Source organism: Vitis riparia, chromosome 7 (genome assembly GCF_004353265.1).
Source record: "Vitis riparia cultivar Riparia Gloire de Montpellier isolate 1030 chromosome 7, EGFV_Vit.rip_1.0, whole genome shotgun sequence".
Classification (NCBI taxonomy): Eukaryota; Viridiplantae; Streptophyta; class Magnoliopsida; order Vitales; family Vitaceae; genus Vitis; species Vitis riparia.
In genome coordinates this window covers 27,125,713-27,140,063 of record NC_048437.1, presented here as the reverse complement: position 1 = coordinate 27,140,063, position 14,351 = coordinate 27,125,713, and the positions used below count along the sequence as shown (strand labels likewise).

The 14,351-nt window shown below is 33.8% G+C and overlaps 2 protein-coding genes across 3 annotated transcripts; both read right to left on the bottom strand.

Annotated features, from left to right (window-relative positions):
• Positions 1-176: 176 nt before the first annotated feature.
• On the bottom strand, positions 177-7,795 carry LOC117917709 (poly [ADP-ribose] polymerase 2). Of its 2 annotated transcripts, none has more exons than XM_034834074.1 (18): positions 7,686-7,795; positions 7,437-7,611; positions 7,144-7,250; positions 6,843-6,924; positions 6,270-6,505; positions 5,865-6,003; positions 5,544-5,599; positions 4,022-4,095; positions 3,796-3,842; positions 3,596-3,645; positions 3,252-3,314; positions 2,504-2,584; positions 2,171-2,281; positions 1,941-2,016; positions 1,711-1,853; positions 1,200-1,273; positions 604-709; positions 177-480 (listed from the first exon to the last, which is right to left on the bottom strand). In XM_034834074.1, the coding sequence occupies exons 1-18, from the start codon at positions 7,767-7,769 to the stop codon at positions 388-390; spliced, it is 1,797 nt and encodes a 598-aa protein (XP_034689965.1). In that variant the 5' UTR covers positions 7,770-7,795; the 3' UTR covers positions 177-387. The 2 variants fall into 2 exon arrangements, with proteins under 2 accessions (XP_034689965.1, XP_034689966.1); XM_034834075.1 differs by having other exon boundaries at positions 5,865-5,985.
• A 2,653-nt stretch (positions 7,796-10,448) lies between these two features.
• On the bottom strand, positions 10,449-11,454 carry LOC117919375 (protein LURP-one-related 12-like). Its single transcript, XM_034836556.1, has 3 exons — positions 11,200-11,454; positions 10,912-11,118; positions 10,449-10,821 (listed from the first exon to the last, which is right to left on the bottom strand). Exons 1-3 carry the CDS (start codon positions 11,452-11,454, stop codon positions 10,690-10,692), a joined length of 594 nt encoding a protein of 197 aa, XP_034692447.1. The 3' UTR covers positions 10,449-10,689.
• Between the last annotated feature and the right edge of the window lie 2,897 nt (positions 11,455-14,351).

The window sequence follows — 14,351 nt, the reverse complement described above, 5'->3', positions numbered from 1 at the left end:
GCTTTTTCCCCCAAAATTTATGGTTGTTTTTACCAGAATCAAGACACCAAAGTTTCAGAGCCCATGATAGCTAGGTAGATCATGTCCAGTGAACAGAGCAAAGCATGAAAGCATAGATGCACAAGATGGGTCCAGACCCTATAAGTCTTTTTTACTCTAGTTCTGGCTAGGACTCATTTATCACCATATTTCCACTGGTTTTGAACCAAATAACAATGAACACATTAGACTTCATAATTTAGATGAAAAGCCCATTTTGATTTTCATAAATTATGATACATGCTACATCCTACATGCGATATGAATACTCTTTCACTAATTTATATGATTAATAGAAAAACAAGGAAAAGTAGTGAGGGAAAAATGGAGAATCGGTCGTCATACTGGTCATCTCTTGAAGTTGAAAGTCACTTGAACAACATAGCGCATCCTAATCTGATCCACATTGTAAACTATGTACTCATTGTACAATAAACCACCCTGCAAGAATTTGAATGAGGCTCATTATGACAAAATCTGATAATACAACGAAAATTAGGTAGTAATACAATAAACCATACTGGAAGTGATTTTAATTAAATTTCTTAAATCCATCCTGCCTACCTTAGGGTCCGATCGCAGCTTTGGCTTTCCTAGGGGGACAACAATACCATTTTCAAATGCTTGAGCTTCTGAGGGATCTGGTGCGGTTGCACCAATTCCTTTTGTGCTGCAGTGTAGGAATTATACTCCCATTAACTTTATAGCAATTGACAGGGAAGAGGGATACCACTTATGATTGGTCATGTGTCAAGCTAAAAATTAGATAAACAGCAATTTTGAAATCACTTCATAGGGAAGGTTCTCTTTGTTCCCAGCTTACAAATATTATCAAGTTCTGATCGAACTATTTTAATGATGAATAGTTTGTGTCAAGAAAATCAGGTTATTGTGACCCTGCAGGATTGGCAGGGAAAACTGCTGGCTTTCCTACGAGCTTTCACCTTCATGGTGGTAAATTAGAAAAGTTGTGCATGAAGATGCAATTCAGAACAGTGGTTACAAGAGCTTTTAGTATAGTGAATTTTCATGAAATTTAAATGCTAGCAATGGTACTGGGGAATTAACCATTAACTCTTGCATTGAGCAATTTTACTTTATCAAAGCACATCAGATAAACATTATCCAATGGCAACATCAAGAAAAAGAGTCAATAATACCTTAACTTTCCCTCTGGTAACTTATCAGCATTACAATTTGCAGTCAGAAGTTCAGCCATATCACCCAGTGCAACCTGAAAAACAGGGTTCAATAGTTTTACAAGAGCATCCAATTATGAGAAAGATGAGAACAATCATTTGCTACATCAGTACAAGAAAAGCTAGATTTTTTTCTTGGAAGAATATCTAAGCAATAATCAATGTATAATCTAGATGAGCATAACATCATCCTGATCAATCTGGAATGTGAGGCCAATCTTTTGCGTGGTTATCAAGTGGAAAATTCTGACTATTTCCTTCAGGACCTAAATAGCATGCATTGAGTGAAAACAGACGATTGACTGGGGCAATTTTATCTTTGTCAGGTAAATTTCTGTCACAAGTTCAATCACAGTTTTTTTTTTTTCGTTTTTAATCATTAATGAGAAAAGACAATTTGTTTAAATTGATAATTCAAAATCACATTTTTTATACTCCGTAATAAAAATAACTCTGCTGGACAAGTAACAACCTCGCATAAAACCAGCACACCAGTAGTCATAGCACAGGATGGGTAGGAATAATTAGCACTTTTGGAGAACATATCAGCAAAATAAACCCCCTTTCCAAACATGTAACCTGTTGCAGGTGCCTCAGGAGGAGCAATCCGCAAACCTGGTGGTTTGTTATGGAACAAATTGCATTTAGATCTTTTGCAAAATTCATGAGTATATACCAAAACAAAAAGACAAAAAGAATAACCTTGGGATAGAATGCCAGTCCAGTTTGTGAGTCGAGAACCATGCCATAGTAGCATTCTATTTTTTGTACTAGAAAACTGCCGACAAGAGTAAAAGGAGAGTTACAGCAGGCTTAAAACACTTGAAGTAACATTCTAGAAGCAACTGGAAAAACTATCACGGCTGTAATTATCCATAAAGATTGAAATAGATTATGAAGGGCATATTTCATCTTGGACTAGCATTGTTCACCTTTCTGAAACGTTCAACTTCACCCTCTCTTGAAACCCTGAATATTTGGACAATATCAACAGTATAATTTGAATGTGTTTCTGCATGAGTGTTCTCCATATACTTGGCAATCTGATCACAGACACGAATAGTTTAGCAAGTTAGAGATAAAAGTGTCTAGCTGATTAACAAATGAATTCCAAATGATAAAGCTTTCTTATTTCATATAATTTGTTGGTCTATTTCAAGATCAAGAATAAAAGGCTGAACAGTAACATTCAACATTCCTATCACCACCTTTTCCCAAACTTTCAACCCACACAATTTCTAATACCATACAAATAATGAACATACCATAGAAAATTCCTCAGAATTGACTTCAAGAGGAATCATTTCACAATGAAGGCGTTGGTAATGCATATGTAAGGGATCTTCCTACAACAGTAGGGAAAAAAAAAATTAGAGAACCTGAAACAGAGCCTTTAAGCAGCTTAAATGAGATAAGAGTGTATTCAAGAGGCTGTGTCTAATGAATCTATTTGTGATGTACAAGAACTAACATATCAAATAAAAAATGTATTAAGGAAACAAGACTTCAACAGAAAAGGGGCAAATTTATGTTACATGTCAAGTTGACATTCCAAAAACTTGATTAAGAACTAATAACTTTAGAACAAAATGAAATGAATGTGGTACAATTCTTGATTGTCTAAAAAGTAAATGATCAAGTAAATTCAAATTATCATATGAAGTTTTTCTGTATTTAAGAGAAGGATGTGCTACAATTTTCAGTTAAAAGTTGATTCACGATGAAGTGCAAAAACCACTTTCAGCAATTTAAACTAACAAAAGCATTGCACACAATAATAGGCACATCCATAAAATATTTCCAACAGTATATCTTGGATCCTGACATCCTGGATATCAGCAAAAAAAAAATAAAAAAATAAAGAGGTAAATGATATAAATATGCATTTTGCATCTGATAGAATGGTCGGTCTTTTACTCCTTGCAAACATGTTCTCAGGAGATACATACAGAAGCAATATTCAGAATGCCACATAAAATCAGTCAATATGATAGAAGCATAGATAAAGAATACCTGTGTCCCAATATCATCCTTCAACAACTTTGTCGCAACCTCAATTTCTCCAAGGGCTTCAACCTTCATGGATAAAAGTAATTGAGCAGAGTCTCTAATAAAATAAAAATAACTAAATAAATTTGCATTCATGAATAAAATCCACTAATAGATTGCTGTGGGAGATTATCAACTAGGATGGTACATAAAATCAGTAGGATCCAGAGATAAAGCTAATAAAGTTGTCAAGCAAATTACAATGGCAGGAAGGATTGGAAAAACCACTCACAAATTAAAAAGGTAAAAAGAAGCATGGATTTAATAGAAACAGTATCAACACATGGCCAAAAAGAAAAAAGAATTACCATTTCCAACTTGTGTTTCAACTTCTGAGGGGTGTCAATGACAAAGTCACCTGCCAGTATTTACATTTTTATATTTATTAGATACTGCTTTCTTTTTAATAAGATATATACCACCAATCACAAATTCTTATAATCCTCAGTGTATGATTTGATAGAAGGATCAGAAAACACACACAAAAAAAAATAGAACGAAGACTCACGCATTTTCTTAAAACCAAAGTCATGAGGGATAACTGTGTAGAATTCTCTGCAAAAAAAACAACAATAAAAAATGGGACTCCAAGTATCTTTGAAGCTAGAAATTAGAATTAAGCGAAGCAGAATGGGAATATCCACATGATGAATATCAGCCCAAAGATGCAGTTAGAAATGTAAAGAAAATAGTATCGAGCAATCAAAGCCATGAAGCAACAGACAAATTCTTACCCACTTAATTGCTCAAGTGTCTTCCTATTTGACTGGCTAATCACATCAGCAATCCTCTTCAAAACATCATACCCCTATATATATGTCCAAAGAAAGGTAACACGTTGACTGTTAAAATGGGATGGTAAAGAAAAAGGAAGACGCCACATTATGCAAGAAAAAGGATCATACAGTAATAAATGTCTGAAACAAAGAAGTTAAAATTTCATTTATCTATTTTGATCCATAATCAGAAACTCACATCCAGAAAATTGTGTTAATGGGTAAACAGAGAAATACAATTCATTAGAATCTCCACAACGTTGTTTATGTATGTTCTAAAAAAGACCACAATACAAGCCAACTACAGTTTTTCTTTCTTCGGTAAATCGCAAGTCATTTAGAAGTTGGCTCACTCTTTGTTTTCCCTTTTCAACAATATGCTCTTTTAGGCAGAAATCATAAGGCTGTATAGATTCCAAGCTTCCATTTAACAGACTACACCTTTGAACTGGTACCTCATCTTCAGCTTATCAATTTTTGGTTTTTGTGAAACCCTAATTCACATCTTACATTTTGAGGGGAAAAAATAGAAGGAAAAGAAACTCTCATGCTGATTCTCTTAATAGGCAGACTGGACATAACTAAATTAGCCTGATAAATGATCGTAATAAAATTCCAACCAAGCCAAAAAATGGAACCAGAGATTGCAAAATCAAAATACATTAAGTTCAGGGAACCAAAATAGCATCCCTATGTATTTATATAAGCCTGAAAGTGCAGACAAAGAGAAAATTTTCATAACTGGCTGGCATCTTACAGGTCCTATTTTGATGCAAAAACTTCAATTATCAGGTATACATGGAGTTACAGTGAGTGAGGGAAGCACGAGCTTTGATGTTACAGAATAAGCGCAAACTGGACTTTTTTTTTCTGCCCTTAAAGTGCAGATGAAAAGAAAACTTCCACAACTGGTTGTCATGTCACAGGTCTTTTTTTGATGCAAAAACTTCAATTATGAGGTATACTATGGCACAATGAGTAAAGGAAGCAAGAGATTGATGTGTACTGAATAAGAGCAAACTGGACATTTTTTCTATATCAGAACTCAAAGCACCTTGCAATTCTAAAATTTCAAACAAGAAAATAGCCTGAAATAATTCATGTAACTGTATAAGAGGTTAACAGTTTAGCAACCAAACTCCAGAGCAAAGGTCATCATTACAGGATATTATTATATTTCCTTTCTTCCTATATGATCGATTGACAAAAAGAGGAAGTCAGGAGTGTGTCATCAAAGGTGAGAGTTTCATTGATTGTGCTAAACTGATCCAGTAACAATCCATGCAACTTTTGTGCGTTCTAATCTGCCAAAGAAAGAAGCTTTCTCCAATATCGTTCTTAATGTGATTACTTTTAAATGTTAAAACACTTTTAAGTTCATGAACCAGAATCTCCTGTTTTTTGCTTTCATTTCTAAACTAACTCACACATGACATCATAATAATCCAGGAAAACTTTCAAGCATAACACAAAGACTTACCTTTGAAATTGTTGATTTGCTTAGTTTACCAAGTGGCAACTTGTCAGCGTTGTATCCTAAAAGATACAGTTTCCATTAAAATAATTCATAGATGCAACAAGTTAAGACGTAAACAAAATGACTATATTATGAAAATTTCGGATACATTACCTATCAAAAAAAAAAATGAAAATTTTGGATGCAGTTTCTGTTAAAAGAAATTAATGATCTAACTAAATCAACTGACATGCTGGGGTGGTTTAAATTAAATAGCATGTTCAACTTTTTAATTGTTAACTATCAATAGTTATTTAGCAGCAAGTAATTGGCTGAACAACTAACCTATTTCCATCATTTGCTGCTTCATCATGCTGACATCGCATATGAGAGAGATGAACTTTGCAATGCGGGGCTCAAGTTTTGTCTCCCGAAGTTGAATGGTAGAATTAGGCTTTTCTTGGACCTGACCATGACTAAACACCTTAAGAGCAAAGGACCATGTGGGGTTCAAAGTTTAAATATTGGTTTGGAAGTTGATAATTATTCAAATTCAACAGCTGATTGGGAAACCGCAACTTATAGTAAATTGGATATTGCCTATCTGCTCATCAAGAACCCTGGAAATCCAAAAACATGGTAATCATACCATGCACCAACAGGGCTGCCCTGATAATTTTTTCTCCATTTCACAAACATTTGGCTATTAAAGCAGAAAAGAGTCATAAGTTTAGTAATAGAACAACTCACATCTGATTTTTGTTCCTTGTCATTGTAGTCCATTTCCAACCAAGTATAGCACTTTGGATGACCAATAAAATCTTTTCTATTGGACCAATAGTTTTTTGTCTTAGCATAGAACTTCTGTTCAAACTCATGAATAGCGCTTTCTCGCGATGTGAAGGGCCCCTGCAGTTTATCTTGACCCTTTACACCAACTCTACCCCATCTAGCGTAAGCCATGAATTTACCACCGTCATCAGATTCTGCAAGTAGTTTATGAATAGCAAAATTCAAATTTCGGTAAGAAGTGGTGCAATGCACCAGAGAGAAAAATATATGTTCTGATAAATCAGTTATGAAAACTAGAATTGTGAATTTTGAGACTGAAATGAGCATTAAAATTCTTTTTCCTTGAACAAACACGGAAACTAGAATTCAATAAGCTTCCAAAGTCCCTCCTATGTCTCATCCAAAAGCTCAAGACCAGTCCGGAATACTAAATTCTTTTATGACCAATTCATCCTGATAGTCACATCTAATTTTTTTCCAAATAACTGGTCTACCAATGCTAAAATACAAATCAATAGAAAGAAAGATAACCTAGAACTTGAATCACATAGAACTTGTTATTATTGTCCCCAACGTTTGTCTGGTTCAACATGGCATCATAGATATCATCACCCTGCATCCAAAAAGAAATGAAAATTCAAGCTGAAATTACATTTACCAATAATCAAACTGCATACAAAAAAAAAAAGAAAAAGAAAAATTCTCATTTCCCTTTTCAGCAAGTCCAAACGCCACAGCACAAAATCAAAATTGCGCGATTTCTTCCTATTCAACCAAATGCAATGCGATTAATTGAGTGCTCAATGCAACCAAATCAACGACTAAGTTTCACCTGTTCCAGCACATGGTAATTCGCCTTTATCTGATCAGGCAGCCACTGATCCAACACCGCCCCTCCTTTTTTCGTTGCAGTAACCAGCTTCTCCTCCTTGCCACCATCTAATACCACAAAAGAATGCCCTAATTAAATCACAAGAACTGCAAAACCGAGGAGCATAAACGAGACAAACATTTCGAACTTCATTTTCCATAAACTAAAAGTTTCTCAACTCAACTCCAAACATCTACATTCTCAGGAACCAAACAGAGGAAGAGAAAATCCGAATGCATCGAAAAGCTGGATACCTTCATGAACTTTGTCAACGCCCTCCTCATCAACGGCCTTGCTTTTCTTGGACACATGTGAGTCGTCTCCGTTTTGAGCCTGGCTCGGTCGCTTCTTACTGGTTGAAGAAGAATCAACCCCGTCCGTTGACTGCTGTTTATTTTCTTTGCGAAGGGCGGATTCGAGCCTCCGGACCTGCAAACAAGAAAAAATGAATGAGAAGTCTATGAATGGATTTGGAGGGAGACAGAGGAGGAGGAGGGCGGGACCAGGGTGGGCTTGGGTCCGGCGGTGCTGAGCCCACGCTGAGCCAGCTGGGCTCGGAGTTCGTCCACTTTGAGCTTGCTAGCCATATTGTCAGAGAACACTGAAGAGAAGAGCAGAGAGTTATGACTGGTGAGCTCTTCAGAGGAGGGAGGGGGTTTTTAAATAAAATTTGGTGAAAAGCTTTCAGGAGAAGGAATTCCTTTACACGTCCTTTGGGCTTTGAAGTGTGGGCTAATTCATTGACTGGGCCCAAGTCTAGATTTGGGATGGGCCCCTTGATATGCAATATTTATATTTTAAATTTCCCGTATTTATTTCAATTAAATTATATGATCTCTTCATGCATCTAACTGACTTATACAAGACAAGAGAAAAAAAAAAATTAAAATTTTGGATCAGGTAAAAAGAATATTAATTTTTTATTTATTTATATTTTTTTGTAGTTTGGAAGAAAAGGTCAATCTCAACCTTACAAAAAAAATAATAAATAAATAAACCATACATTGGGTTGGGCCAACAACAAAAAATAAAAATATGACAAAAGTTTAAATTGGGTTGGGCCGACAACAAAAATTAAATATATGACAAAGTTTAAAAGTTTCGATTTAGAAGAGATTGTAAACTATTTTTGTTAAAGGAATCATATTTACATCCATCAAAATTAAGTTTGGACTCATCCTATTTACACGTCAATTGAGAAATTTAAAACTTATTAATACATCCATAATATAGTTTTAAAATTCAAAATATCTTTTTCACTCTTTTCTCCCTAAATTTATCTTTTCTCGGTTCTCTCAACTTATTTCTTCCCAATCATAAATAGAAAATCATCTTTTTTTGAAGCTAATTTGGAAAAAAATCTTGTTGAAAAATAATGAAAGAAAATTTATAAGTGAAAAATCATGAAAAAGTACAATAGAAATGAAAAAATATATATATTTTTGAGTTTTGGTAAATATAAATATAATTTCCCTGTGACAAAAACTTTCATTTTTCCAAAAATATTTTTCTTTTAATATAACACATTATTAAAAATAATATTTTATTTATTTCTAAATATTATTTGATTTTTCTATAAAAATATTTCTAATAAAAATATTACTGACAAAAATAATACGAGTTAAATGACACATCATGAATTGAATAGGTGTTGTATAAAATTTTTAAAGAATGACCTACAATATTTTCTTCTTTCTTTTTCTTTTTTTTTTCTTCTTAAATTGTTAACAAACAAATAAAATACAATTTTATTAATACAACAACATTTTCCCAATAACTCAAAAATACAATTCACATCATTGAATCAATCCAACACTCTTCCAAACCATAAACAATAATTTAATCTAGTTTTTATTCTTTATCACATATAAAAGCACCTTAAATGCAAGGTGTAGGTTCCCCTCCACGTGTCCCTTTCAAGTTCAAGACCCCTGGTCATCTAAGACAAGTGTGTAATCCGTTTAGGATCATTCCGTCCAAACCAAGATAAGTTTAGTTCGACCCTAGAAGTGAGAGGGTTTCCTTCTCCCACAGGGCTAGATGGAATCAACAGCCTAGACTCTCATATGGGAAGATTTGTCCAATCAAGTCTATAAGACTTTTGACATGCATGATCAATCACGTTCGATATCTGAGCGGTCGATGAGACTCCATTTAGCCCATAAGTTTATATCAATTAATTGTTACACACAATCTCAAACGTTGATAGGCTAAATGGACATACAGCTGCACTGTCTGAGATCTTGACACGTCAGTAGATGGCATCTACCAACCGCCCTTATTTGAGATGAATGTCCAGTCATCTTAAGGACAATCATTATTACAGGGAAGGTTAGAGTGCATAGTCAACAATACAGTGACAGTACCATTAGCTCTATATAAACCCCTCCGAAAGGCACAAACAAAGTATGCGCGCGCACATACATTCACTATTTCCCACAAATAGTTAGAGCTACTCTTGTCTGACTTAAGTTGCAGAGGGGCATGCCCGGACCACCCATCTAGACATCCTTTTGTGCAAGAAAGAAGTTTGTCTGACTCTAGGGTAGCTGAATGGATTCATCAAAAAGCACGAAGAATGGAAGAAGTCTATCTAACTTTAGTAAAACTAGATGGATCCGACTCTAGTTGGCTTAACATCAACACAAGGTATGGTTGTTTTTTAGCTTTTTTTTTCCCTCTAACTTATTCAATAATTTTGGATTGATAAAAAACCAAGAAAAAATGGGTTTAACTATTTTCAAAATACAATTTTAATTTTAAAAATAAAATAATTTAGGGTAAATCATTTTTCCCAATATACTTAATTAAACCCTAATTCAGAAGGGTTTTTTAAATGTTAATTAAGGACAATTTTAAAGGTAGATCACCCCAGAGCATCCTCCACCCGAGCAACTAGTTGTTATAAAAGCTTCAATCGCATATCTTCCGCAAGACAAATAAGCAGCCATTACACGATATAAATATATGACCCATATTGATAGTCAATGATCGAGTGTTACACATTAAAACCATAATAAAGGGCAATCACGAAGGCAAGAGCAACGTTATGAACCTCCCACTATAAAAACCACTAGATAACCAGAAGAAAATGTACATAATATAATTCTTATAAAAACTCTGTCAAAAATTTTCCCTTACGCTCGGAGGAATTTGCCCGAACAAAGATCTGAACGTGCAATACAGGTCTGTTCAGGGCAGGAGAAGTGGGGGAGTATTCTCAAAAATGTAGAGAATCACTTTTGAGTTAATTACTTTGAACCATATACCTACATTCAAAGCATTTCATCTGGTGCTGAAAATCTGATCCATTAGCTTGGACCATAATTAGTTTGGATTGACCCTTCTGCATTCAGGTAAGAAGTACTCTCAGAAGAAGCCTCCCTCCATAGCGAGCATGAACAAAGATTTTGATACAATGAATCAAAATCTTCACTGCCCCAGGCTATGACTCCTCCAATTAGGCCACACCCTTTAGTTTTATTGCATGATAGCCCATTTCAGAGATCATCTCATCGCATCATTTATCATCACCAATGCCATTGCTGTGGATTGATCCATCCCCGGATACACACTCAAACTATATACATCTTTCCCTAGCAAAAATCCTGGAGTAGCTTTTCCCAGCTTCCTATTGACCTGCCAATCAAGAATTTAGGTTCAGAAGTTCATAATCTTTCTGTAATTATATTGATGTGATTCTAGTATTTATTATAAATTTATAATTACCTCGGCAACTAATAATGTGCCGGCCGGCATCTGGTAGATCCTTGACCAACCCTCCTGGGCTGACCATCTCATTTCATACTCATCTCCGGCGGCCGAAGACACTTTACAGCTAGCAACCCCAAAGGCCTTTGTTGCCTTGATGAATGGCTTTCCCTGGTCCTTAACCTCACCTCTGAACACTTCCCATCTCTCCAAGAAGCTAAGCTTCTGTTACCAAGGACCCAAAAACAAATCATTACACATGATAATGGCGGTTTTGATCGGTGAAGAGGGGAAAGGAAAATCTACCTTTCGAGATCGTTTGATGGTAAACAACACATTCCCAGTTGAGTCCATTAGGAACATTTCCACCCTCCAATCAGAGGCATAATTATCAACCCGGAAAATCAGTTCACCTGTTGAATTATCATAGACTGTGTAGCCCCGTCCATTAAACAGCAAGGATTTTTGCCATATGGTGAGTTTATTAGCTGTGGAGAAACCCTTGGAAATGGGCACATCAGAAGCTAACTTAGGCTCCTCATGCACACGAGTTCTTCTCATAACACTCGAAGAAACGAAGCTTTTCTAATTGATCACAGAAAAATTAAACTGTTAAAGCAATATGGGCTCTTTTATATAGAGCTGAAGAGAATTACGGGGCTTTCAAGGAGGAAGACATGGTTCCATTTCTGTGGGGGCACCTAGTGATGCGGATGTCGCGATCCATGGATGGCTAGCCGTCTCCAATTCTCAGATAGATGCTAGCTAAGATACATTGACCAAAACCATGTTACTTCTAGTTCCTAGTAACGTGTTCCACAAGGTGTGAAAAGGTATTGTAGACGGATTTTTAATTTTAAATCTAAATATTTTTTCGTAACATTTTTCATGTCAAAATCATCATGGCCTCATGGGTGACAACGGTTTTAGCTTTTCCACTAATTCGATGAATATTTTAAAAATATTTCTAGATTTAGATATATATATATATATATATTAGAGTATTATTTTTGGGCCAACTCATGGTATTAAATTTAAAAGGCTTTTTGTATTTTATTATATAGTTTAAAAATAAAAATAACACATCTTCTCTACAAATTGCCTACTGGTTATGCACTTTTGTCCTCTAAAGCCAACGGAGAAGAAGAGAAAGAATGCCGCATATCTCATTGTCGTCCATTCCATTCCCATATCAAGACAAAAAAGACGCAAATTTAGATTAATCAAAGGGGACAACCATGTAGACTCTCCGCATAGTACCCAGAAAAGTCGAAAAACTTGTACTTTTTCTCTAGACCACACTGTTGTGAGGGCATCAGCAAATGGCCGCCGTGGTGGAAACTATCAACTTGCTGGGAAGTAACTGAACCTGGATCAAAGGAGTCTTATCAATGGGCCTCTGATAGAGCCCCTGTTAAGCATCTCACCTTCGAAGTCAAGAAACAGTGGAGTCCCAACCACATCCTGCCATCATTGAGTACTTCACCTCCAACCCAATTAATCAGGGCGTCTCGACTGGTTGTCATTGAAAATGGTTTTGGAAAATTGCTTTTGAAAACTTAGAACGGGGTTGGGCATTTTTTATGAAACATGTTTTTAAAATGGGACATGTTTTCTTTTTGTTTTTAGAAATTTTTAAAAACAATTTTCTGTTTTTAAAAATGGAAAATGGTTTTTAAATCCCATGACAAAACAGGCTATTATGTTTAATATTTTATAAAATAAATGTTTGTTAAAAATATGTTTTTAACCATTTTAATATTTTAAAATAATTTTTATATCTAATATTTTATTTTTAATCCTATTTCATATTTGTATAATTATTTTTTAAAATAACTTTTAAAAAATAACTAAAAAAAATTTTTAAAAAATGTCATTTGAAAAGACAAATATAAAATAATTTTCTAATTGAGGGCTTCTTTTGAGAAAAAAAAAACTATTTTCAAATAGAGTTGTCAAATAAGGATTTAGGTTTTGTTTGAAAATTATTTTTAAAAGCATCAGTAAAAAAATAATTTTTGAGAATAATTTTTAAAAATGATTCTTTAATATTTTGCAAAACAATTTTTTTTTTTGAAACTTAATTACCATGTCTTCTTTATTTCCAAATATATTATAGAAATAACTTTTATTTTTAACTATTTTTTATTTTTATATAATTATTTTTTAAAATAATCCTTAAAGGGTGGAGAAAACAATTAAAAATAATAAATCAAAAAATATTTTCTATTTTCTAATTGTCAAATATAGTTAGGTCCATTTAACCATGTTTTCTTAAGCCTGTTTTTAAAAACTGTTTTTTATTTTTTAATTTAAACACGGTTTTTAAAAAACATGGCTAAATGGGCCTATGTTTTTATTTTGTTTTTAAAAACGAGTGAAAACAACTCCTACACCATTTTCTAAAAATTATTCTTTATTTCACTTTATTTTTAAAAATTATTTTCACATAATAACGGTTAAACAATGCTATAAATTTTCACATAATAACGGTTAAACAATGTTATAAATTTTGAAAAACAATTTTCTGTTTCTTAAAACAAAAAACTATTTTTAAATCATATGAACAAATATGCTATTAATTTTCTGTTTTTTCATTTTTAAGAAAAGGAATCCATTTTAAAAAACAGATCCAAACATAGCTTAATGTGATACCTCATCCATGACTTTGATTCAACCTTAGTGGCTTAATCTCAGCTTTTCAACCATTTTCCCACCTTCCAAAAGCGCATTTTGGAGAATTTCTTCTTTTTTGGTTAAAGTCAAACTTGGGAGTCAGCTGGTAGCTGGCTGATATTTTAGTCAAAATCCAACAAATATCTATCTCGCCAGGTTTTTCTATGAACCTTCCAAATAATTTTTGCATGTTTGTGTTGTTTTGTTTAATTTTCACACATTTTTTTCAATTGTATTAATGCATGGCATTCAAGATATTATTCGATACATTTGATGAGGATTGAAGAATGTGTAGTTTGTCCAGCATAGAACCCGATCAGAATCCATCATTACCTTTCGGGCAGTAAAGATATAAATACGACCGTTATACGATGATTAAGACAAACAATCATTGCATAAGCTTATGATGTTCGATAGTTTCTCATAACTGAATAATTGACCGTAATGTATAAATGCACATTAAAGTAGCGACAAATGTCAATCATAAAGGCACAGATAATGTTACAAGATAAATGTCAATAATAAAGGCACAAACGATATTATAAGAATCCTCTGCTATAAAAGGATATCAAACCTCGTGAATAAAGGTATGCACTCAAAACCTATACCAAAACTTTGTCTAAAAATTATGCAAATTAACTTAGACTCTGTTTGATAGCGATTTTAATAAATGTTTCTACTATTTTTAATATTTTAAATATACAAATTTTAAAGTATAAGAAAAATAAAGAATGCATTTGATAGTGATTCTGAAAAGTGTTTCTAGTGTTTTTAATATTTGA